Source organism: Caretta caretta, chromosome 3 (assembly GCF_965140235.1).
Source record: "Caretta caretta isolate rCarCar2 chromosome 3, rCarCar1.hap1, whole genome shotgun sequence".
In the NCBI taxonomy this organism is placed as follows: domain Eukaryota; kingdom Metazoa; phylum Chordata; order Testudines; family Cheloniidae; genus Caretta; species Caretta caretta.
Window position 1 is genome coordinate 14,276,758 of NC_134208.1, and position 27,006 is coordinate 14,303,763.

A 27,006-nucleotide genomic window follows, 5' to 3' on the forward strand; every position below is an offset into this window, starting at 1 on the left:
AAACAGCAAACTTCTCTCTTTATCAAGCCCCTGCAGCCTTGAGCACTCTCACTATGCCTTCAGCCTTTGCTACCAACATGAGGTTCAAATTCTCTATCCTGGCAATTTTTCTGGAGGTGTTAATTATCATTTTATTTGGGATATTTGTAAGATATGAAAACACCCAGCCCACCACAAAGGATATATTTCTATATCCATGTAAGTATTATTGTTTATATAGCAAGGTAAGATTTGCAGAAGCTTAGGTTGCAATAGACCTTTGAGGGATCACTAGCATTGTGCAGGAATTCAGGCTCATATGTTAAAATTAATTGTATTGCTGCTTATCAACCCTTCTGTTCTGTTTATTCTATAACTAACGGCACCTGGGATTGGGCAGGGTATGCAGTTACCACTAACCAGAATTCTAGCCCTAGTTCAAAGGGTTCCACTTGTTGAATCATGGTATTTGGGAACGTTATAACATACGATCCTTATGCATTTTTGTTTGTTATGCTGTAAAAGTTTGAAGCTGTTTTGGGAGGTTCTTTTGCCTGGACAATAATATTGCTGGTTGCCTTCTGTTTCTCCTCTCACGAAGAGCTGATCCATCCATGGGAATGAAGTAATCACAAGGACACTTTACAAATGGGGATAGTGTGATTTGCTGAGATCAATTGAGATATTATTTTCTGAAACTGCCATCTCAACATTTTGTTTATTTTAGACTAAAAGGGCCTTAGTGTGGTAAATGTTAGGAGGCATCATTCTTGGTGCATTATTTCAACTGCTCTTTCAGTGACTGTTACAGGCAGGACAGAACTATGGGCTCTTTTCATGGATTCCTCTTTCTTAGTCATGTGCCGCTAATATGACGCTCACATAGTACATTCTCCCTGTGCGGGAGCCGGGAAAACAGTACATTATTCAGATGTGAATTGACCAACCTGGAGGGTCAAAGTCAGCTGCATTGGGGCAACCCTAATGAAGTCAATGCAGGAGAGACATTGAGAGAAGAATTTTGCCCTGAGTATTCTCCTTGAAACAGAAATACAGGAGTTTCCATCCTAGAGCAGAGCAATGGCCCATCTAGTTCAGTCTCCCATCTCCTATCTAAATGTATATCAAGTGTTTTTTAATGAACCCATCACTGATATCTAAGCACCAGGGGCCTGATCCAAAGAGCATTGAAGTCTGAGAGTCTTTCCATAGACTTCAAGGGGCCCCTGAAATCTTAGTGCCTGCAGCTAAGCACCTAATCCTGAACCGTACCGGACCCAGGGGTGGAAAAAGGTGGTGTTATACCACCTGGGTCCTCTCCCAATTCTCTGGGCTGCCAGAGCCTTGCTTGGACCCTACCGTCAATTATGGCAGCTCTGAGGCTGCTCTACTTTATATAGGCTGGTAATTCATCCAAAAAATGCTGTTATGTCCACCAGGGGTTGCCAGAGTTCAGTAGTGCGCCAGCCGTACTTCCTCTCCTTGGCAGGCCCCTGGCGTGCGCCATACAGTGGGAGGTCTGAAGGAGATAGTGTAGAGCCAGGAATCCCCAGCTACCCATTCTAGGCAGCTTTATGGTCCCTTTGTACTGCCAGAGTGATCTTTGGGCCAAGGATCAGACCTAGGCCTGATTCTCCACTGCCCAGCTCTTTGTGTAGCCATTTATACCCGTGCAAAGCATGGGTTAAATGTTACCATTCTGATTTGATATTGTTCAGCACTTACCTTGCACAGGTATAAATGACAGGTACAAGGCCATGGTGAATCAGACATACCACCATGTAACACGTCTGCTCATATACTGTACTATATAATTGGATTGTAATAGTACACACAGATTTAATATATTATGTAAAAACTCTTGTATGAATTTTCCTTACAAGTTATAAGACTACTCAGCATTATCCTAGCTCCTTTCTTCTGTGGCTCTCTAAAGCACCTTACAAAGAAAAGTGGAAGCAGACAGAGGGCAAGTGACTCATGCAAAGTCACACAGCGAGGCGATTGCAGAGCTGGGGTGAAAACCCCAATCTCCTGACTCCATGCTTCCTCTCCAATATGCCTAATGGCCAGGGAATGTAGCTTCTGATTTGCACACTATATTGGTCAGAACTTCAAGTGAGCATTGTGTGAAAAGCCTGTAAGCCCTGGGTCTTAGGAAGCTTGTTACTTATGAAGGAGAAAAATGCAGTAGAAGAGCACCTCTGCAAACTCAGAGGGAGTGTGTCAAGTTGGAAAAATGTAGTAACCTACCTTCAGCTAGAACCATAGGGAGTATCATTATTGTCCTCATTAATCATTAGTGTAATCAACTTTTGTAGCACCTAGAAAACACAAAGCAGATAATTTTCTGCCTCAGAGCTCACACATGAGCTGTGTTAGTATTAGTTAGCCCCTTCTCCCTCCCCCACCAATATTTTTTGGCTAAATGTATTTGTTGAACCTGGCCTTAAATTTAGACTGTAAACTCTTCAGGGCAGGGACAGAATCTCACTAGATATGTACAGCACCTAACACAATGGGGCCTTGATATGCTTCAGGGCTTCTAGATTAGTTTAATATAGATATTAATCAGATCTGCTAGTGTGAACTGCTGCACTTGTCTGGAATCCCATTGGATCTGCCTGAGGATGTGAGGTAGAATAAGTTATTATGCATCTTTATTACCTAAACTGAGGGAGCATGTATGGTTGGGTTGGCTCAAACATTCCTTTTTCCTGTTGCTTTTGGTTTTATACATTAAAGTACAGACATGCTCGTTTCTGCAAGTGATGCCGCAGAAGTGGAATTTCAGAAGTGATTGGAATGAGGTGATGATGGAGACTTGTCTAATTGATTTTGGGATGGTGTTCCAAGCGTAAGAGCTTGCAGAGAAGGAGGAGGGGACAAAGGGGCTATCAAGTCTGGCATCCTAGATGACACGGAGAGGATATAGGAGCAGAGGAAGGACATGAAAGCAGAGCAGGCCCATGACATTGGCAGAGGCCCCATGACGTAGGGTGTTGAAAGCAAGGATAAGAAGTGTAAGTCCCCATAGTGCTAAGTGCTATAGAAACTCTTCCTACAGCTCCTAGCAGAACCCCTTTGGCTGGGGGCTGGAATTGGGGAAGCACAGAACTACATACAGCTTCCCCGCATAGGGGAATTTTCCCCCAGTTATTTGCAGCACCTTCATGGCCTCTATATGCTGTTGAGCAGAGTATAGGGCAGTGGTTCTCAAACTAGGGGCGCCACTTGTTCAGGGCCGGTCCGGTTTGTTTACCTGCCGCGTCCACAGGTTCGGTTAATCGCAGCTCCACTGCCCGACCAATGGGGGCTGCAGGAAGGGCGGCCAGCACATTGGCCTGGAGCGGTGACCCACGGCCAGTGGGAGCCGTGATTGGCCGAACCTGCGGATGCGGCAGGTAAACAAACCGGCCCGGCCTGCCAGGGGCTTTCCCTGAACAAGCAGCGCCCCTAGTTTGAGAACCACTGGTATAGGGTCCTAACTCTACTTTAAAGGCTCTAGGGAAGATCCTCAGCAGGTGTAAATTCGTTTGGCTGTGTTGATGCCAGTATTTATGCAACACTGTTCTCTCATTGGTCTCAGTTGAAGTCACTATTATTTATTTTACACCCCAGAGAATCCCTATGGGACTGACACATTTCCTGCACGGAGGTCAACAATCATGCAGAGCAACCCAACAGTGGAACTGCTAAATCAGCATTGGGTTGCACTGGCAGAGTTGCGTGTGGTGGCTTTGAACAGCACCTGCCTGTCTCATGCCTTTCTCAAGATACTGCTCACAAGCTCTGTATTTCACAAGCCCTTTAGTATCCCTCCAAAACAGTACAGAGCCCTGTACATACCCCAGATGAAGTTCTACATGAAAGAAATGGTCCAGAAGTATGGACTGGTGTGGGTCAGCTTAGCACCACTGACTTTTGGGAGGTGTTGGCCCCTAACAGAGGCTTGATGAAACAGTGGTCCAGCCCGATCTGGTTTTAAATTATGCAGACCCTGGGTTTCTTACACCTCTCCAAGGGGAGGAACCAAGGGAGGGCAGTGTTGAGGTGGGGACTGCCCCGGAATCTCACAGACCTTGCGAATCATTGCAATGGCCGTGTCTGCACTAGGAAAATGGGCAGTGTTTCAAACACATTTTAATTAACAATTTTGAATGATTAATGTAATTAGTAGTCAATGTGCTTATTTAACATTAACACGTTTTAATGAATACATTTTAACAGTGGGGGCAATTAACCACTGAAATAATTACCCGAGGATGTGGTAGGATCACTGTCACTTGGAATCTTCAAATCAAGACAGGATGTCTTTCTCCAAGGTATCTCAGAAAGATGCTGTGGGCTGGAGACAGATTCTGGGTGAGATTCTCTGGCCTATGCTACGCAGGAGGTCAGATTAGACAATGATATTGGCTCCTTTTGACCTTAAAATCTATGAATTGACAAAATTTTAAATACGGCTTTGAACTTAGTGTAAAAAAGGCCAGACATGCTTAAAACATGTCAGCTAGTCATGGTCAACCTTTAGGAGGGCCTAGGATAAGCACCAACCAGTTAACGTGTTTTTAAACACAATTGTGCCTGTCCACACTAAGGGCTCGGGGGAATTTTTTCAAAAACAGCTACATCCCATTTTCAAAAGAGACTTAGGAGCCTCAACAAAAGGCAATGTGACTTTAGGCACCAGGGAGCCTAAGACAGTTTTGAAAATGGTACTTGGGCTCTTATGAAAATGTTACCCTAGATCAAACTTTTTTGGCCACGGAACACTTTTTAGCCTATTACGGAACACTTATGATATTATTTTGTAGTCGTTTGGCTTTCAAATAAAAAATTGCATTATTTATGCTCAAATATATTTTATTTTATAAAACAAAGCAAAAATACAAATTTAAAATAACTTGAACTAACAATTCCTAACTGGAAAGCGTGTATAAAGTAGTACAAAAATCAAGGGCAAGAGTCAAAATTAAAAACAGTGTTCTACTTAAAAAAAACCTGTTTTTACATATACACAAACACCAAACAAATTAGATTTTTACTTGGAAAATCTATTTTTATAAACAGAAATACAAATTTGGATTAAATGGGATTGGTGTTTCTGCATTTTTCTATCACAAATTCGCTTAATATTAGGAATAATGCCGGAAAAAGAATTTTATGTTAAATTACAGTAATTCAAAAGAGTTGTAAACTATGCTTCAAATATGCCAAATTTAAAATTAAAAAACAATTTAAAGACCCTTTTTTTTTCATTACAATTCTTTCACAGAGCACCTATTCACATCGTGCGGAACACCAGTGTTCCGCGGAACACAGTTTGGGAAACGCTGCCCTAGATCATGCTTAGCATCATTTTCATAAACACTCAAGAAAATGCAGTGCTTTTTCTAGCATAGACAGAAATGTAGGGCTGAAAGGACCTTGCAAGGTCATCAAGTCCAGCCCCTTGTGCTGAGGCAGGACCAAGTAAACTTAGATCATCCCTGACAGGGGTTTGTCCAACCTGTTCTTAAAAACCTCCAATGATAGGAGTTTCACAACCTCCCTTGGAAGTCTATTCCAGAATTTATTGTTGGAAGGTTTTTCCTAATATCTAATCTAAATCTCCTTTTCTGCAGGTTAAGCCCATTACTTCTTCTCCTACCTTCAGTAGACATGGAAAACAATTGTTCACCATCCTCTTTATAACAGCCCTTAACATATTTGAAAACTGTTATCTGATCCGTCCCCTCCCCCCCCCCCCCCCGTATCCTTTTCTCAAGACATGGTGTACTGGGATGCTATAGGCAATATAATTGATTGTTTAGATTAAACAGACTTCTTTGTTTTGTTTCTGTGCTGAATTAAGCAACTAACTACAAACAGTAGCAAGTAACAGTCTGATAGAACAAACCATAACCTCCGCCAGGAGGGGAAAAAATGTTGTTCAGGGCTGTTTCTGTGAGGGACATGATTACTGCCCTTGCTGTTTCTCAAGGGATGTACATGGCTAGGTTGACTGCGAGTAGAAAAAATAAGCATTCAGTCATGTTGTGATGCAACTTTCCACTTCAGTGTGTCAAATTCATGTGGGATGTAACTCTACTGAAGTCAAGGGAGTTCCACCAAGGGTTAAGTCTACTCTATCTTGTTACGCCCTCGGTGAGTTTGACCAAAAGAAATGGAGACCTGCATTGCAAAATGTTCGAATACTTATAGAGAAGCTTCACATTCATTTCTGGGGAAGCAGAGCAAATAAGCTGTTTCTCTATAAAAGCCACGATGGATGTTTTTGTAGAGCTTTTACAGATTTATCCTCTGTACAGATTTCATGGAATGGCTTTGCAAGGGTCATAACACTTAATAAACTTTGTGCATTGTTTTATGCTTACAATTTCAGGCCCTGATCCCACAAGCTGTTGGTTGCAGGGGTGGAGAATCGACAATAATAAAATATAATAATAATAATTAGTAATATCTGTAGAGCAGCTATAAACTTTTTTTCCTATTGATTTTGACCCTTTTTCTCCAAATGAGGGGGAAACAGGAACTGTCACTTCATTGATTATCTGGGCATATCATTCTGACATGAATCCAGAACCTATAAACTTACTTTTGTCTCTTTCATTCAAAAGAAAAGGTCAGTGACCATCTGTGACTGAGGCCTTCTGGGCTGTTGTACCCCCTGAATCTGGGGAGAATTATTGCTCGTGGTAGTTTGCTCTGAAAGATCCTAGTAATGTCATTTTAACTTAGGGATTAAGATCAGATCAGGCATGTCTCTGGTGCTGTGTGAGGTGTTTAATTTACTACTAATGTAACCCTTCTGCCCATCAGAGTTGGCAGCAACAAGGGCCGGGTTCAGTATCTAGGGGTTCCATTCCAATAACACAATGCAAAACCGGCTCAAGCCCCCACCCAGTGACCTGGGACAAATATATACCACCCCCGCAGGGTGCCTCCAAGAGGCACGACTTCTCCTCTCGCAAGCACGGAGTCTGAGTGTAGCAAAAACGCCTTTTAATAACAGAGAGAAACAATGTGGCATTATGCTGGGGAAACACCACCAACAGGATTCATAACACAACCCATGAGCAAAAACCCACCCCAAGCAAATTGGGGCGTGTCCTTTCCCTTGGGTTCTTGAGTCCAGCAACCCGAAATCACCCAAAGTGCCAAAAGTCCAATGGTCCAAAAGTCTCTGTCCCTGGTCAGGGCAGCCCCAGAGTTTGAAAGTTTATCTGCAGAGTTTTACCTCTCAACCTGGGTGGAAATGGGGGGGGAAGGGGAAGCGGTAAGGGGCACCTTATATGATCTGAAGCTGACTGCCCCACAGCTCCATAGGGCTCCGCTTCGCTCCACCAGCCAGTCCACAAACTGCTCTGCTCGGCTCTGCGTCCCACAAGCAGCTCCCACCGTCCCATGAACTACTCCACCAGTCGGTCCACAAACTGCTCCGCTCGGCTCGGCGTCCCACAAGCAGCTCCCGCTGTCCCATGAACTGCTCCACCAGCTGGTCCACAAGCCGCTCCAGCTGTCCCACAAACTGCTCCACCATATATCTTCAGGCTCCCCCACTACTTAACACAACGCTCAGTGATTTCAGCTCTTAGTCAGTTTTTAGCTCTTTTGTGATTTCAGCTTGTAGTAGGGGAGCCTCAGTGCTGGTGCACCATTAGCCCAAAGTGAATTCAGCTCAGCAGCCTGTAACTAGACTCCTAATAGAATCAACATTAGCTCTTATATTCCACAGTGGAGAGAGGAGGAAGTGCAATTAGCATGTAAGGCTCTCACCAGGGGGCCCATGCCACCAAGTATAAATACCTGTCCCCAGCCTCTCTCAATTCACAGAGTTTTGGAACCCACATTCCTTGCCTAGCGAGTGCTGCTTAGTTGATGGCGAGTCCCTCCATCATAACAAAAGGCCCAGTACAGTTCCAAGCACAGTTCCCATAATCAGGGTAATAACAATTTATTCTTCCTGCCCCAATAACAGAGACACTGGGGATCCCACAGCAGCCAAAGTGACCATTTGGGCAGCTATGGGCTCATGCTAGGTGGGGTGGGTGTGCCTATGCAAATGAGATCAGCCCCTGAAGTTCTTTTCCACAACTTGCCACACCTCACCACCAGATGTCAGGGTGGAGCTCATCCTGACTCTGCTTACACTAATACTGGCTATCTGGAGGCCGCTGCTAGATTTCCTATAAACAAGTGGGGAATGTTCCTCTAGGCTTGTTATTCAGTTATTCTAAGTTTCCACTGGAGAATGGACCTGAAATTGTAGCTGCAGAAGCAGAGCCAACTATATGCAAAGAGTAGGGAGGATGCCTGCTCTGTCTTTGTAATGGGACGTTCTGGAGATGGAAATCAACTGGAATAGTTTGGCGAAAGCACTCGGTGAAATTCTATGGCCTGTGTTGGGCGGAGGTCAGACCAGTAATCATAATAAAGGTCCATTCTGGCCTTAAAATCTATGAATTTATGAGCTTAATGTTTTGCCTGTAGGCGGTTAAGAGTGTGCTGCTGAAGGGAGAGGGACTTCAAAAGGATTATGAGCCGGAGAAATAGGCTTGATGACCAGCTCATTCACACCGAGGCCACAGAAAAGTGCTTATTCCATATGAAGTAAAGCATTTGGATCCTGTGGTTGAGATTTTCAAAGCTGAGTTCTAGGGGATTTAACCTCACAACTTCCACTGAAATATATAGGAGTCACGTAGTTAAATCTGCCAGCCAGCTTAGAGAATAACAACTTCTCACTAGTCCTCAGAGGAAAAGCATTCTCTAGGGTTTGTGTGTTTTCCATTGTGTTCCATGTGTATTTGTTAATTCTGCCATTTCAGTTTGGTGAGACATTTTATGTGTGAAACTGTATTTGATCTTCTTTCATACTATCCAAGACCATCACTTCAGCCACCCTATCAAGCAGAGAGAATGCCCAGAGAACCTGTTCTTTATTTCCAGATGTTCTGTGAAACACAGAATGGATAAATATATTCCATTGAGATAACAGTATGATTCAGTGATAGTGAATTTTATATATGCTTTATACTATACACAGTCATACCCTCTAGGGTCATTTCAACTTGCCTTCTTATAAGGAAGGAAAATGTTTTTGTGAGCAAATCAAGATGAGCATTTTTTTGTTTGTTTGTTTTTTGAACAGGTTTCAGAGGTTTTTTTAAATCACAGTCAAAAATTCATCTGTAAATCAACATCACAACCCAAAGTGGAAAATCTAAGATTATTGTGTAACCCTTAAAAATAAATAGTAACCACAACCATGATTGTCAGAGAGGTTTGGGGAACAGTTCTGGGGTGCGGGAGCGGGAGATCCCATATTGATGTCAGGAGAGGATCCTATATTATAAAATAAATCTGAGAATGTCCAGTCTGAAGATAAGGCTCTGCATATAATCTGCATATAGACCCCCATCCTGTGGTGAGAAGAGTGCAGGTCAACACTTGTGCCCCATTGACTTCAATGGGGCTCCATGGAGGTGCTGGTGGTCTGCCTGTGTGCATTCCATGCAGGATCAGGACCATAATATGCCAGTATATATAAAATACATAGAACACTTTGATTAGGGACCTCATCTAAGTTTTTTATAAATATTGTTTGATTTTCATTGTTCGCCAATGTAATGTTGACGCATTTATCTGCAGGCACTAAGCAGGCTTTTCACCATATAATGGCTTTGACTTTAGATTTCAGTGAATGTATTTTACACTCTCTTGTGGCACAAGGTGGTAATACAGTCTTGATGGTAGTTCTAATAGAAAGTATGCAAATAATACTCGTGGAGAATGGATCTTCAAGCCAAGTATTCTGTTTACAATGTCCACTGTCCCTGTTTTTGCTGGACACCTGTATGTGACGAGTGTTGGGGAGACTGAATGAATAAGTTATTCCCTAGCAATTTTCTGACTAGGAAGTCCAACTCAGATTGAAAAATAAGTTGTTCATATTCATAAATGGATCCAGATCTTTTGGGCACAGAGCTCTCCTTGAGAGGTATGTAAGGCACTGTAGAAAAGTGAAGGGGTTTTTGTTTTGTTTTTTTTGGGGGGGGAGGGGGAATTTGTTTGTTAATTGGTAAATGTCCACATTAATATAATGAATTTAGGTTGCAATTTTTAATAACATTTTTAAAATAACATTTTCATTAACTGTAGTACAAAGATCTCCCCATCTTTCAGACAGAAGCCACCCAAACATTCTTGCTATTTATATCTTGGCTGTCAGCACTGATTGTGGTGTAGTTGTCTGCCAAACAGCTAGGTAGTAAAAGACTTGCCTATCCTTTCCCCCAAATACCTCCTCTTTATGGGCCCATGGTCCTTTCAGTCTTTCAGGATGTCCACGTGATGATATTTGTTGGGTTTGGTTTCTTGATGACCTTCCTGAAGAAATATGGATTCAGCAGTGTCGGAATCAACATGCTCATTGCTGCGCTTGGTCTTCAATGGGGTACCCTGATGCAAGGATTTTGGCACATGGAGGCACAAAAAATTAATATTGGCATCAAAAGGTAAGTGTAACTCTCTCTCAGGTCCAATGGTGTTCCCAGTTAATTTATCACCAAACATCCCCTGACTACAATGTGTGTGTGTGTGTGTGTGTGTGTGTGTGTGTGTGTGTGTGTGTGTGTGTGTGTGTGTGTGTGGAGCAGTCTTAAGAAGAGACACTGAATGCTACCCACCCCGGAATAGCCCAAAGCCTGGTGTTAGGATACTCACTGAGGAAGGGAGGAGATTTGTGTTCAAGTCCCTGATCCAGAGCTGGGATTCAAACCTCTGTCTTCCACATCCCAGACAAGTGCCCCAACCATCAGACCAATGGTTACAAGGAAGACACTTTTCTGAAATTTGCCTTTTCCGATTTGCTGACAAATTCCAAATATTTTTGGAGCCAAATATGCTTTCTGAGTTTTGTCCTGGCCAAACCCAAAATCAGTTGTTCACCCAGCTCTAGTCAACATACCTTTATTCCATTCCAGTAACCAGTTATCACTAACCCCCTTCCAACACCTACCCAGGCAAACCTATCTCTGATGATAATGGGAGGAAGGCACATATGGGGGAGTAGAATTTCAGAGCTGAGCTACACCATGTAACCAAGAGGAGAATCTTACCCAGAACAAGGGAGTTACTCATCTTACAGTTGCCTTTTGAAACATCAGCAATACTAATAAAATCAGATAATAACAATTTTCTTGTGTGTTCTCAATTGCCTTGTTTCATCTGACTTTTTCTTTGATTTCATCCTGCTTGGCAAGAATGCAGTCTGTGCATGTATGTAACCTTCCTTGGGACCCACTATTTGTCCCACAGCACAGGGCCCCATACTTTGAAACAGTCCTAAGAGTTTTTTATGTATAATTAGCAGATCTGATACTCACTCTTCGAGTGTTCTATGGATTGTGTTGATACGAGTTTGGGATCCATTTAATTTCTCGTCATATTAAACTGGTTTTTGTTTCTATTTATGTTCTTAAATACAGTATGATAAATGCAGACTTCAGTACAGCAACCGTCTTGATTTCGTTTGGAGCTGTCCTGGGGAAAACAAGTCCAGTCCAGATGCTGATCATGACCATTCTGGAGATCACAATCTTTTCATGCAACGAACATCTTGTTGTGAAAGTACTAGGGGTAGGAAACATACATTTACTGAGAAGGAAAAGCTCCTAATATCTCCATTAGTTATAGCAAATCTGTGTGTGTGGAGAATTCTATTTCCCTTTCATTTGCTCTGTCATAGGGTGAATCAAATCTCCCTCCTTCTTCTTCTTCACATCTCCACCTGTCATCTCCTCTCCGGATATCTCATTGCTTAGCTTCAAACTCAGATACTGCTTCAGTGTGTGTGACACAACTTTGTGTTCCTCAACTCACTTGCCAATTCCTCTATCTTTCTCTTTGCTGACTCCTGGCTACAGCATAACTTGTGACTGCTGAATGCTTCAAAGTCCTCTCCTGACGTCCCTCCTTTGGGTAAAAGGTGATAGTAGTATCTTGTATATGATTGACAAATGGCTTTCAAAGAACAATGAAGAGCAGCTGTCTTCTAGGTCTAAAGGCATGATTCTGGTTTTCTGCATCAGAGAGCCCAGAGAACTGTTTTGAAAATAATGGCACCATCGACTTTTTGAGAGAGTCTCATGCCCAGTATGAAACTTGCTCATCTGGATCTCCGGAGATGTCCTGACTTCTTTTCATTGTCTTTAGTTCAGACCTTACTTTGCTCCCAAGACAAGAAATCTTTGAGTCATCCATCCCTGACGCTAAACTGTTTTTCCTCTTGTATCTCCCATGTCTGTATATATCTGCCCTGCATCTCCTCTAGAACATTGTACTGCCTGGCTAACAGTTGGCAGATAATTCTCACTGTTTATAATATATAAGGTAATTTAGAATAAACTAGGGATGCATTCGAGCCACAGAACTCCAATCCAAACCCAGATTTCTAACCTGGAAAAATCTGAGGGTGTTCTGATCTGGAGTTTTGATTCACTCACTAGTAAATGAGGAGCCACTTGAAATTTGGGTCTGGGATTGTGTTACCCCTCCCAAGCTTTAGGGATACTGGGAGCCAGAGTTTATGTTTGGATCAGTCTCTGTTAAACAACTGAACCGTGAAGCATTGTTAAAGATGGTCACTAGAAAGGTGCCTTGTTTAAGTGGTGGGTAAGAGTTACTGATCCCATTTTAATCTTTACTTGTGTCATTCTGTAGTAGCCTGAACTTCTAACTCTGGTCTCCACCATGGAAGGTGCACAACCAGACCCATCCAAATTCCTCCTTTATTAGAATCCTACTCCCTCCCTGTTCCCAGTACGGATGGTGCCAGTTTTAGGATTCAAATTTTTTCCCTGTTGCAGGCCACTGATACTGGAGCATCGATGACTATCCATGCTTTTGGAGCCTACTTTGGATTATCTGCAGCGCGAGTCTTGTATCGTCCTGGTCTGAAAGAGGGACATAAAAATGAAGAGTCAGTCTACCACTCGGACATGTTTGCCATGATTGGTGAGTCAGAGAGGTGTACTGTCAAAAGAATGGAGAGCATGGGTCAGCTGTTCCTTCCTGCATCTGATCCATTGTAAATACTAATGTTGCTATATTAGAGATTTGTTGTTTCCTCCTTGCAGCATGCTGCTTTTCTTCTGCTGCAAATGTGTTTTCAATGCAACCTAAAATGTTTTGGTTTTTCATTGAAAAAAAAAAAACAGAAAATTTCAGTGATGGTTCATTTTTTGCAAAAAATTTACTTTAGGGGAAAAAAGTCAATTTTCTGTGTCTCCCCCCTCCCCCCCAAAAAAAAGGTTTCAATGGAAAACTATCAACCAGCTCTAATTAATGAGTTAACATCCTGCTAAGTAGGTAAGTACTAGTGTTATGCTCATTTTACAGCTAGAGAAACTGAGACAGAAAGAGGTTACAGGCCAGATTCTGCCACCTTTATTCATGTTGAGGAGTCTTGCTCTGCGGGTTTCCCTAGAAGTTACTTTGGGAGTAACATCCTGTTCAGGGTGACTGAGCATTGCAGAATCACAGTGAGTCTTTGGACGAACTAGCACCTGAGCATCCTGAATTCCTGTCCACTTCACAGGAAGGTAATGGAGCTCACATGGGCTGGGGGTTTCTTTTGTCTTCTCTTTCATCTCTAGTGTCAAAAGCTTCTGGGTAATAGTCCATCATTTTTCCAATCATCTAATCCTTTCTTATTGCTCTTCCCCATTCTCCTGCTCTTGGAGAGCTCGTTCTGCTAAATGTAGTATCTAACATTGAAAACCCTCCTGAGATTTAATGTTTTTTTGCATTCATGCAGGTACCCTTTTCCTCTGGCTGTTTTGGCCCAGTTTTAACTCTGCCATGGCGCACGCTGATCTCCAGCAGAGAACGATCATTAACACTTACTTTTCCATGGCTGCATGCACACTCACAGCCTTTGCCCTCTCAAGCCTGGTCGAACACAGAGGCAAGTTGGATATGGTAAGAGTTACGTCAAAATCCCATGTCTGTCATTAAATCTAGCGCAGAGTGACAATGACAGAGGACTGTCAATGAATGGGCTGGTTCAGAAAATATAAGAGCTAGCTGGAGCCTTTGCTCCAAACTCAGACTAAATTAGGACCCTGGTTTATGGTTCAAAAAAATTTAGGGTTGTATTGTAGAGTGTGTGTAGGTGTGTGTGTGTGTAATCAGTGGTGAGCTGGAGCCAGTTCACACCGGTTTGCTAGAACCGGTTGTTAAATTTAGAAGCCCGTTTAGAACCGGTTGTTCTGCGAGGGACAACCGGTTCTAAACGGGCTTCTAAATTTAACGGACCAAAAGTGGCGCCTTAGGTGCCGACTGCAGCCGTGGAGCACCCAAGGCGAAAATTTGGTGGGTGCAGAGCACCCACTAGCAGCTCCCCACCCCACCCCCAGCCCCAGCTCAACTCCGCTCCACCTCCTCCCCTGAACGCGCCGCCCCGCTCTGCTTCTCTGCCTCCCGCCCATGCAGGAAGCCGGGGCAGGCTGAGAAGCAGGCTGCGGCTTCCCGCTCAGGCCCAGGGAGGCGGAGGTGAGCTGGGGCGGGAGGCGTGGGGGGGCGTGAGGAGGGCCACCCATGCTGCAGCAGGTAATCCGGGGGGGGTCGCGCAGGGGAACCGCTCCCCGTCCCAGCTCACCTCCGCCACCCTCGGCCTGAGCGGGAAGCCACCGCCTGCTTCTCAGCCCTCCCAGGCTTCCTGCCGAACAGCTGATTCCACCAAATTTTCCCAGTGGGTGCTCCAGCCCCGGAGCACCCACGGAGTCGGTGCCTTTTGATGTGGTCAGTGGGGGGAGCGGCTGCTCCTCCTGCTTCCCCCCTAGCTACGCTCCCCTGCCCCTAGGAGCCAGAGGGACCTGCCGGATGCTTCCTGGGAGCTGCCCCAGGTAAGCACCGCCGGGACTCCCCACCTTGCCCCCCTGCAGGTCCCTCTGGCTCTTAGGGGTGAGGTGGGCACCCACTATGGTGGCCCACGAGACCCTCCTGCCCGGTTCTGGGGCAGACAGGCGAGTGGGTTGGATGAGGCAGGAGTCCCGGGGGGCGGGGGTGGGCAATGACCCCCTCGTGGGGTGAGGAGGGAACCGGTTGCTAAGATTTTGGGAGCTCATCACTGTGTGTAACCCACACTGCTCTGTGCATGTTTCCCCTCCCGCTCTAGTGGCTGTGATCCACAGATATTTATGTGTCTGCTACAGCTCCCTGCTAGAGGAGTTAGTCCATTGACTCAAGCTGTAGTACTGAAGACCCAGGGTTAAAACCCAACTGTTGGTCCAACTGGGGTTGGCTACAGGGGTGGGCCATCTGGGAGGGAAAAGCAAGGACCACACTGGGGTCAGTAACAAAGACAGTCCCTCCTCATGCCCTCTAGGGGTACATACCACCACCAGCAACAGCAGCCCCGGAGGCAGGGAGGCCATTTGTGGTGTAGGCCCGCTCTGCACCACCCTATTCAAGTGTTCCCTCAAGTGATAGTTTGAATTGGCCTCTTTCCAGAGCAAAAAAACCCCTCAGTTGGCTGATGTTAGGCACTCTAGTGCCCTAGGCCAGTGCTACTGAGGGAGGAAAGGGTGTTCAAGGGGGCAAGGCTCCTCCTCCCACCTCCCTGAAGCTGACCACTGGGGTGAGGGAGTGGCCAGGTTCGATCCACACTGGAATGAGGAGTTGTGGTCCCTGCTGCTGTCCTTGTAGCTTTGGTGGGGCTGACCTTGGAGGAATGGATGTTCTTCTCCCCTACAATGTCCTAACAGATGGGAACGGGACAGTCAGATCCTGGCTAGTCTCCCAACTACAGTTGCTGCTCCCTGTAGTGGGAGGATGTCTTTAAAGGGTATCAGAGTACGACCTGCCTCAAAGCTGTCCTGCCTGCTGGCTGGGTTGGGAATCTGCACAGGAAATGCCTTTGAAAATTAAGCAGCCGAATTAACTATCCATGTAGCCTACCCTTAATGCCAGTAGATGGATTTAGTGTGCATCCATGAATCTACATATGTATACAGAGGGGGACCCTACAGGGCAGTGATTGTGCTGTAGAATCAAAACCAGGCCTCTGCTGGTCTTAATTCATTCCTTGACTGCCTCAGTCTGACATCACTGTATTGGAGATGCACTTTTAAGTTTCACTGATAAATACTTTACAATGTAAATATCGTGTGTGAAGACAGAGGAGGCTTGTGCTGTTAGTCGTTCACATACAAACCTGGCCTCCATTCCCAGCTGTCATCTTACTCTTCAGGGTTTTATGTCCTGCACAGGTTCACATTCAAAATGCCACCCTAGCAGGAGGAGTAGCAGTGGGTTCCTGTGCCGACATGAGCATCTACCCACTTGGTGCTATGTTAATTGGTAGTATTGCTGGTCTCATCTCTGTCATCGGGTTCAAGTTCTTGACTGTAAGTATAAAATAACGTAGAATATGCAGGACCTGATTCTGATCTCTCTTACGCTGGCTTCACGGCACTGTAATTTCATTGATTTCACTGGAGGTACTCCTGATTTACTAGACATATGAAACATACAGAGCCATCCCTAGGGGATGGCGAACTGGGGAGACCGCTTGGGGCCCTGCACTTTGGGGGGCCGTGCAGGCCAATGCAATAGGCTGGTGCTGCATGGGCAGTGGGCGAACAGCTGGTTGGGGGAGGCTACCGTATCCCCGCCCCTTCTACCTGAGGGAGAGCGCAGATGGTGTGGTCCCAACCCCATGGAGCCCAGCGGTGCCGCCTCCCCTATCTGCCCCCAGCAAGGTTGGTCCCAGAAGTGATTTCACTTCTGGCCCGGAAGTATCATCACTTCCGTCCTGGTCCTCGAACCCCCCTAGGGACAGTCCTGGAAACATATTTTAGTACTTTGTGTTCTCCCCCAGTTAATTTGCCTAGCAAAACTGGTCAGTGAAACCTGTAGACTATACCCTGACATGAAAGTATATTTCTCTCTCCTTTTAGCCATTCTTTTTTTCTAAACTGAAAATTCATGACACGTGTGGAGTCCATAATTTACATGGTTTACCTGGATTACTGGGAGGTCTTGCAAGCATCATTGCAGCTATGGCACACGTCAAATTGGGGTGAGTGAAAGAAAGAGAAAGAAAGAAAGAAAAGGTGGAAGTGAGGCGTCTTCAGTGAAGTTGCGTTCTACTTTGTTTTCTTTACATGTTCTATATGGCATCCCTTGTTGCAGTATTGGATCTAGAATTACTCAACTATGAACCAAGGCAATTCCCAAGAATGCCTTTATTCCCCTTCACCACTTTACTGTGGAGATCAGACTGACTAAACTGAATCCTCTCATGTAGCCTTGCATAAGAATTGTATATAATAAATTTCATACCATTTATTTTAAATATAAAACCTGTGGGCCTGGTATTCCCTTCACTTACACCTTTTTTACATCCAGTTAACTCCATAGACTTCCATGCAGTTACTGCTGATTTACCCTGGTGTAAATGAGAGGAGAATCAGGCACTGTCCTGTTGTAAACTTAAGGTCGTAAGTTAAGTACTAAAAAGTCAGGAAATGTGCATTCACAGCCTTCCCTCTGCCTCTTAGGTGCATGTCCATTCATTGACAGTGATCCTGGGTTATCTATTTGCCTCTTTGAATCAGGTTTCTAGTGCAAATCCTTTGGATTGAAAATATGAAGCACATTTTTGGTCACTATTTTGAACAATCACTTAAAAAATTCTGTTTCAAGGAACATTCCTGCCAGAAAACCCATTTGTTAGAGAATTTGCACAGGAGAACACGAAAGGAGCATGAACACTGATAGGGTGACCAGATAGCAAGTGTGATAAATCGGAACGGGGTGGGGGTAATAGGTGCCTATATAAGAAAAAGCCCCAAATGTCAGGACTGTCCCTATAAAATCAGGACATCTGGTCACCCTAAACACTATTTCTTTTCAGAAAATGCCCCTCTGGTTTGATTTCATACTTTTTTAAATACTGCCTCTATTTTGCGGTTAAAACGTGATTCTTATGGGGGTGCCCAAATGTAAATACATTTTTTCCATACCCAAATTTGTCCAAAATTAAGAACATAAGAATGGCCATACTGGGTCAGACCAAAGGTCCATCCAGCCCAGTATCCTGTCTCCCGACAGTGGCCAATGCCAGGTGCCCCAGAGGAAGTGAACCTAACAGGTAATGATCAAGTGATCTCTCTCCTGCCATCCATCTCCACCCTCTGACAAACAGAGGCTAGGGACACCATTCCTTACCCATCCTGGCTAATAACTATTAATGGACTTAACCTCCATGAATTTATCCAGTTCTCTTTTAAACTCCGTTATAGTCCTAGCCTTCACAGCCTCCTCAGGCAAGGAGTTCCACAGGTTGACTGTGCACTGTGTGAAGAAGAACTTCCTTTTATTTGTTTTAAACCTGCTGCCCATTAATTTCATTTGGTGGCCCCTAGTTCTTCTATTATGGGAACAAGTAAATAACTTTTCCTTATTCACTTTCTACACACCACTCATGATTTTATAGACCTCTATCATATCCCCCCTTAGTCTCCTCTTTTCCAAGCTGAAAAGTCCTAGCCTCTTTAATCTCTCCTCATAGGGCACCCATTCCAAACCCCTAATCATTTTAGTTGCCCTTCTCTGAACCTTTTCTAATGCCAGTATATCTTTTTTGAGATGAGGAGACCACATCTGTATGCAGTATTGAAGATGTGGGCATACCATGGATTTACATAAGGGCAATAAGATATTCTCCGTCTTACTCTCTATCCCTTTTTTAATTATTCCTAACATCCCATTTGCTTTTTTGACTGCCACTGCACACTGTGTGGACGTCTTCAGAGAACTATCCATGATGACTGCAAGATCTCTTTCCTGATTAGTTGTAGCTAAATTAGCCCCCATCACATTGTATGTATCGTTGGCGTTATTTTTTCCAATGTGCATTACTTTACATTTATCCACATTAAATTTCATTTGCCATTTTCTTGCCCAGTCACTTAGTTTTGTAAGATCTTTTTGAAGTTCTTCACAGTCTGCTTTGGTCTTAACTATTTTGAACAGTTTAGTATCATCTGCCAACTTTGCCACCTCACTGTTTACCCCTTTCTCCAGATCATTTATGAATAGGTTGAATAGGATTGGTCCTAGGACTGACCCTTGGGGAACACCACTAGTTACCCCTCTCCATTCTGAAAATTTACTATTTATTCCTACCCTTTGTTCCCTGTCTTTTAACCAGTTCTCAATCCATGAAAGAATCTTCCCTCTTATCCCATGACAACTTAATTTATGTAATAGCCTTTGGTGAGAGACCTTGTCAAAGGCTTTCTTGAAATCTAAGTACACTATGTCCACTGGATCCCCTTGTCCACATGTTTGTTGACCCCTTCAAAGAACTCTAATCTATTAGTGAGACATGATTTCCCTTTACAGAAACCATGTTGACTTTTGCCCAACAATTTATGTTCTTCTATGTGTCTGAAAATTTTATTCTTTACTATTGTTTCAACTAATTTGCCCGGTACTGACGTTAGACTTACTGGTCTGTAATTGCTGGGATCACCTCTAGAGCCCTTTTAAATATTGGCGTTACATTAGCTATCTCCCAGTCATTGGGTACAGAAGCTGATTTAAAGGACAGGTTACAAACCATAGTTAATAGTTCCACAATTTCACATTTGAGTTCTTTCTCAAATTAGCAGCTTCTCTACATAAAGACATCACAGCTAATCACATACATGACACACCTGGTATAAGATTCATGGTCTTTGACACTAGAACTAAAGGCCACTGCCAGTGACCTAAAAGAACAGCCTCACTAGCACACCACAGAGCTGTGCAAAATCCAATGGGTCCTACAAGCCACTTCTTCCACTGCAGTCATATCTTAGGCATTTTCAATGGAATCACACCTGCAAAGCCAAACATACCTAACAATTCAAAGTAAATCTGTCAACCCCCTGGTACATGTCAGAACCATAAAAGGGCCCTAGGCTTGCTTGAATGCGTGGTGTGTTGAGCTATGTAACTGATATGATTTTCTGTATACTACACCTTTAAACCTCTAGAAGCTTTCCTCTCTGCAGTCACTGGCAGCTATTTTGTGTTTTATCCTGAATGCTCACAAATCATGAGATTGGCTTTAAAATAGTGAGATTTTTAAAAAAACTGTGGAAGAGGCCTTCTTTTTATTTGTCTTCTGGTTTCTGAACCTTTAGGGTGCACTTAGGTCACATTTTCATTCTTTTCTTTGCACCCACAAGAGCTAGAACCTTAGGCCTTGTTTACACTATGGGGGGAGATCAATCGAAGTTACACAACTTCATGAACAACGTAGCTGAAGTCGACATACTTAGATCTACTTACCGCGGGGTCCACACTACACTATGTCAATGGGAGATGCTCTCCTGTCAATTCCCCTTGTGCTTCTCATTCAGGTGAAGTACAGGAATCGGCGGGAGTGCAATCTGCTGTCGATTTAGTGGGTCTTCATTAGACCCGCTAAATCGACTGTCAGTGCATCGATCACCACATGTCGATCCCCCGTAAGTGTAGACAAGCCCTTAGTTTTGTTTTCTAATGACAGAAGAGGTTCTCACGAATTCACCTGAATCTAGGATCTGCGGCCTGAATTGAAAAAACCTACTACTGCAATAAAATCACAATACTTGACAGCACTGTACACTGTGCTCCCTTTTTCTCTCATGGAAACTTTACATGAAAATACAGGGTTGCTCTTTTTGCATGGAGGAACTTCAGTAAACCTCTCAACTAGTCTGTGCCGTGCTCTGAGTTTGAAACAAAACCCGAAGTGAAGTAAATTTTACATGGGTTCAGTTTTTGTGACGAAAGCACAGATCTCCTGCAGATGACCTTCCCTAAAAATTCCACCCATCCAGTAGGGGATGATATTAAACATGCATATAAGCTAGCAGAATACCAGCTCTGGAAACTCGGTGGTAGTTTAATCTTTTGTCATTTGCCTTTTTCTCATTTTCAGGGAGACTTCTCCTTCTGCTCCCATGCAGGCTGCTGCCCTGGGTTGTACCATTGGGATAGCTCTGGTAGGAGGAGCATTTGCAGGTTAGTAAGATGCAAACAGCACCCAAATGCAGGTCAGTAAGATGCAAACTATAGAGACATCCTTGGGTAGCACTTTGTGGTGCAAACAATATCAACCAAAAAACAGATTGATAGATTTAAAGGCCAGAACGGACCACTATGATTATCTAGTCTGACTTCCTGCACAGCCTCGCCCACTGTTAAACCTTGAATAAAGAATTTTGAAACAAGGATTACATTGGGAATCTTCTTGTTTTATTGAAGCTGTTGTCCTTGATATATGTCACTTAGCAGTTGGGTTATTTTTTTATCCATAATTAAGGAAACTTCCGTAAAATAAAAGTTTGGAACAGTGAATAATTTAATAGCTATCTATCCATATGCCAGTGGGTGTAAATCAGATAGGTTAGGTAAATAGTTTTAGCCTTGGAATGTCTGACCATGTAGCTGGACACTCACAGAGAATCTGTGTTGGCATAAGGATCTGATTGTAGAATGGTAATAAAAGCTTCTGGTTTGTTTTCCAGTATATTTGTGGGTGCTCAATAGGAGACACTTAACATATCCCCTCCAAACCATCAACACTTTTAAGAAATCCTGCATGGGAATCCAAGAATCAGGCAGTATATATTATTATGTATATATTATTTTAAAAACAAAAACAAAACCCTGTGCTGAAAAAAAAAAGGTTAAGGTTACAAAGTGAAGCACTCAGAAGTTAGGAAATGGCAGAATTAATTAATTATACTTATAGACTTAATCAATGAAGTACACTTCCCATTCCACCTGCAATGGGGTGGGAAGTATGAGAAGTAGTGGGAGGGTCAGGACAGGAGCTGGGGTGGGTGATAAGGGGGAATAGAAGCAGAGATGGACAAGGACAGGCTGGTGGAGGGCTGGGGCGGAAGGATCTGTAGTTACTAGTGAACACTTCTCCCCAGAAGCTGGAATTGAACCTAGAATTCCTGAGTCTCAGGTAGGAACTGTATGGGGATGGACCGTGCTCAGTAAATATGAACTCTTCAGAGAAGTTAACTGCCAGCCTCTGCTGAACATGTGCAAACTGATTTTTTTCCCCAAAGGCTTAGAATTTGACCAAATTTCAGCCGATTTTTCACAAGCACAGCCAAAGGCACATCCCTAACACCAGGGCAACCGCAAGCCAAATGTCAAGCCCTGAAACATGGAGGGCGAGAACTTCTCAATGAAACAGCTGTAAGAATTTTTTAACGTGCAGGGGAGGGAATAAATTTATTTTTCCCTAACCTTATTCTCGGAAATGGCTGAGCCCTTTTAGCTTGATACTTTCCAAAAAAGATTCAGCCGGAGGAAGACCCTCAGTGTGGAAAAGTTCAGTCCCAACAGTTGATGTTTGGAAAAGCTATAAGCAACTGAAAATAGGGTTTTATAATGGAAAGTGTTAACCTGCACTGCCTAGACTATTGAGTGGCTTGATATTGTAGGGGCTGATCCTTGGTGCTGGGCGCTTCTGAAGGGAAGTCAGTACCTCTCAGGAAGTACAAAATCAGAGAGGTACATAGGGCCGTAGGACAAAGGCCATGATTCCCCCTCCAAGGCTAGCTCTTATGCATCTGTTCTGGCAGGTTTGCCTATTGTGGTTCACCGTATTTTCTCTCCTGCAGGTTTAGTTCTAAATTTGCCTTTCTTGGGACAACCACCTGATGAGAATTGCTACAATGACTCAGTTTACTGGGAGGTAGGATATAACCGCGGAGTAATCAGACCGTCAGGAAATGCAGCTTTCGTTGCCTTTTATTAGAAGATTACAATACAAGGCAATTCTGTTTTCCTAGTAGGAAAGGGAGGACTCGTTGAATCTTTGTTAAACTGGGGAGTCACTTACGCATGGGAGCCAGGCTTCAAAAATCCTGCCTAATCTCAGGTTTAGGATTTCTCAGGCCTGCCTCCAAAATCGCAAGACTTTTGGTGCTGCAGCTGGGAGGAGGAATAGAGAGATGGGCCCTCTATAAGCAGGCTGCAGAGAAAACAGCTCTTGAAATCCACTGTCATTGCACATCAGGAGATGGTTATTGCTCATGGTTTTAAAAAACAAACTCATTTTTTTTTCACATGATAAAGAGAAACCTTGGTGACAGGGCTGCGGGGGAGAGGCGAGCCAGAATGAAAATCTCATGCTTTGCAGTGTAGGTGCAAGGAAGGCCTCATAGTAAAGGCACTCTGCTAGGACTCATCGGATCTCAGTTCACTTCCTGGCTCTACCTTTGTAATGCCGGGGAAGTCATTAACTGCCTATAGACCCCAGTTCCCCCTCTGTAAAATGAGGATAATGTGAAAGTCACTTACTTTTTCTGTCTGGTCTATTTCGATGGTAGGCGCTTCAGGGCAAGGACAGACTCTTACTATGGGTTTGTACAGCGCCTTGCACGATGGGGCCTTGATCTCAGTTAAGGCCTCTTGGCACTGTAATCTCACAAACAACAAAAGCCACCATGCTCTTCAAAGTCAAGAGTACACCAAAGACTACAGTTGGCTTTCAGAGAGAAGGGTTTAGGCATCAGGAAGCTTCTGGCCCCTTAGAAGCTGGCATTGTCCTCAGCCTGTCGTGCTCTGGTCATGAGCGTTTGTCAGAGCTAAAGTCTCCAGTAAGTTATATTGTGGGGAGAGGGGAGCACCAGCAAACGCAGATGAAAAATGTGCTGGAAGAAGAGAGAAATACCTGAACGTTGTGTGCTAGTGTGAGCCCATAAAGTGCAATGTCAGAGGAAGGAAGTGAGGTAAGTTCTGTGGGAAGTAAAGGCACGTCTACATGATGGGTGCTAGAGCAGCACAGCTCCCCTGCTGCAGCTCTGCCACTGTAGCGCCTCAAAGTAGATATTTCTTAGATCAGCGGGCAGGGTTTTCCCATCTCCACCTCCCCGAGTGGCAGTAGCTAGGTTGACAGAAGAATTTTTCCATCAGTCTACCCATGTCTATATTGTGGGCTACACTGGCTTAACTACAACATGCAGGGGGTGAATTTTTTACACCCCTGAGTGATGTAGCTAGGTCAGTCTGTCTTTTAAGACCAGGCCTAAACTGTTTGTACTGTATGTGAATCATGGCTCTTTACTTGGTGAGAGGAGGAGAATGTAGTAATGCGCTGGGAAATATAAACCACTCCAGTGTTAGAAATGCAACTTGGTTGATCCAATGGCCCAGGGAAGCTTACTGCCTAAGGGGCAGCTGTGATCAAAAAGGATAGCATCTGGAGTGAGTGTCCAGACAGTCCTGTTGAAAGCTCTGCAACTGATTCTGTCTGATCTTGGGGAAGTCATGCAACTTAGATTGCAGAAGTTCCAGAAACGTGTGTCCATAATAATAAATATTTAACAACACCAACAGTTAGAGGGAGTGGAAAAGTTTTGAAGTGTTGATGAAAGATTCACAAAGAAACTCAGCGGTATTTTAACAATAAATACGGGCCTGCTCACCTCACCACCCCAGAGTCCCATTAGAGTCAATGGATCTACTTGTGTAAGACCATGACACTAATTAGCCTATGATGCTAATAGAGCCTGGTATATTTATAGGATCTTAAGGGAGTTTGGCACCCAACTCCTGTTGAAGTTCAATGGGAATTAGGCACCAATCTCCGTTAGGCTTTTTTGAAAATCACAGATGGAGTCTTTACGCTATATAGATGGTTATAGCACATGTTATAAAATACTTCCTTTGGCATGGCTTTGAGTCAGTTCCAGTTTAAAAAGATAACTCAGTTTAATAACTCAGAATTGCTGATTTTAGTACAGGCATACAGGGCAGGCTAGGTCATCTTGTTAATAATGAAATGCATGAGCCAGATCTGGGAACTTCAGTACATGATGCCTGATGCAACGTCGCAAACTGTGATCACTCTGGGTAGCACAGCAGTCCTTAGTAGACTGTGCATGTTTGACAATTGATATAAGAAGAAAGAATCGCCAAATGTCATGATGTGGCATTAACCTCTTGTCTGGTTTTCATGCTAGGTTCCAGCAGAAGAGACACGACCTGCTGGCCAGTTCGGTGACTATGGGGATCACAGAACAGTCAACATCAATATGTAGGATGAATTCTCCATCATTAATTCCTGTCCTAGCAGTGCTGTTTCCAGTTTCTCATTCAAAGAGACAACGTCTAAATATCATCCATACCACTCATTGTTTTCAATATGTAAAGGCAGGTGTAGATAGCTGTATTCTTTTTAAAACCCAAACAAACTTTATTTAGAATATGTCATCACTGACAAATGTGATACACACAATGCAAACGCATTTGAGGATCCTTGACATACATTTGTTTATCTAAACTGAAAGATGCTAACTGATGTGCAGTATTCCTTGTATTTTAACCATCCATCATCACTGAGGTTGTTTTAACATACAGATTTCCTATCTATGTGTTTCTAATGTGCCCTTCACCCTGGTACCATATTTGACTGCAAGATTTAGGAATGTTTCCTTTTACACATTGAACATGCTGAGTCATAAAAGACTTTAAAACATACCCTTTAACCTACTAGGTATAATCAATTAGAGGCTGAAGGGGAATCAGTTCCTGTAGGTTATTTAGATTTCCAAAAGGTTTTTCACTACAATGTCCTTAAATTGCAGCAAGGAGGTTTAGGTTGGACATTAGGAAAAGCTTCCTATCTGTCAGGGTGGTTAAGCCCTGGAATAAATTGCCTGGGGAGGTTGTGGAATCTCCATCATTGGAGATTTTTAAGAGCAGGTTAGACAAACACCCATTGGGGATGGTCTAGATAATACTTAGTCCTGCCATGGGTGCAGGGGACTGGACTAGATGACCTCTTGAGGTCCCTACCAGTCCTATGATTCTATGAAACCTTCCTTACCTCACTCTGGGTCAAGAGATGAATCCTGTCATGGATTAAAAACTGGATAAGTGACAGGAATCAAAGTATTGGGTATTTATAGCTAATTCTAAGTATGAAAAATGGGTAACAGTGAGATATCCCAGGCAGCAGTACAATAATCAGGTTGTGATGCTGGCAGAGCAGGTGCCAGCTCTTTCCAAGACTTCAGGCATTAGCTAAGAACGGACAAACTCATAGCTGGAGACCAGATCATTTCACCTGTATGTTAGTTTTGTTCAAAATAGGTAGTAGTCATATAAAAATATTTTTAGTGTTTAGACTCTATGAAATGCTTTTAAGTTGCTGCATGCCTTAATCTCACTTGTAATGTCTATATTCCATGCTATAAGAAAATATGCAAGTTTTGCTTTGTATCTTTGAAAAGTTTGCTCTGAATTTGTCAGCCCATGCAAGGGAATTTCTCCTCCTCCCCCAGCCCATCCAGGAGAGCTATCAAAATTTAAATGGGACATTATAAGGTAATAGCTTTGTTAAATGCCCCATCCACCCATGGAGAAGTACATGCAGAAGGACTCATCCCATCCCTTTGAATGCTGGAAGAGGGAAATAAAAGTACTGGACATGAAGATTTTTCCTCTGTTTTGCCGTTTGAAATCTCACAGGCCAGAGAAACCAAACTGAAGCTGGAGATCCCCAGGGCTTATTTCAGGTTTCAGAGTAGCAGCCGTGTTAGTCTGTATCCACAAAAAGAAAAGGAGTACTTGTGGCACCTTAGAGACTAACCAATTTATTTGAGCATAAGCTTTCGTGAGCTACAGCTCACTTCATCGGATGCATACTGTGGATACTCCTGGATCCACCGTGAAAGACACTTGGAATTGACAGATCACTGCAACTCTGTCACTCTTAGGATCTAGATGGTAACTCATTTGCTTGTATGTGTTTACTGGCTTTAACCTGTAAATAATGCTCTTATTTCTTTTTCCTAGTTAATAAAACTTTAGATCGTTTATTACAGGATTGGCTACAGGCATTGTCTTTGGTGTAAGATCTAGAGTACCAATTGATCTGGGGCAAGTGACTGGTCTCTTGGGACTTTTTGTTGGCATCCTTTCATCTGCAAGAGACGGTGGGAATTG

The 27,006-nt window shown here is 43.6% G+C and overlaps 1 protein-coding gene across 2 annotated transcripts; it reads left to right on the forward strand.

Annotated features, from left to right (window-relative positions):
* RHAG (Rh associated glycoprotein) lies at positions 1-26,884 on the forward strand. 2 transcript variants are annotated; one of them, XM_048845738.2, is made up of 10 exons: positions 1-198; positions 10,319-10,502; positions 11,475-11,625; positions 12,855-13,002; positions 13,805-13,968; positions 16,260-16,397; positions 16,950-17,071; positions 20,969-21,051; positions 22,674-22,747; positions 25,020-26,884. In XM_048845738.2, the coding sequence occupies exons 1-10, from the start codon at positions 54-56 to the stop codon at positions 25,095-25,097; spliced, it is 1,287 nt and encodes a 428-aa protein (XP_048701695.2). In that variant the 5' UTR covers positions 1-53; the 3' UTR covers positions 25,098-26,884. The 2 variants fall into 2 exon arrangements, with proteins under 2 accessions (XP_048701695.2, XP_048701696.2); XM_048845739.2 differs by lacking the exon at positions 1-198 and adding an exon at positions 9,931-9,985.
* The last annotated feature ends 122 nt before the right edge of the window (positions 26,885-27,006 follow it).

Coding starts and splice junctions, on each gene's coding strand:
- RHAG (XM_048845738.2), top strand. CDS start 54: ATGCCTTCAGCCTTTGCTACCAACATGAGGTTCAAATTCTCTATCCTG. Junction 199..10,318: donor GGATATATTTCTATATCCAT/GTAAGTATTATT, acceptor TGGTCCTTTCAG/TCTTTCAGGATGTCCACGTG. Junction 17,072..20,968: donor ATGGCACACGTCAAATTGGG/GTGAGTGAAAGA, acceptor TCTCATTTTCAG/GGAGACTTCTCCTTCTGCTC.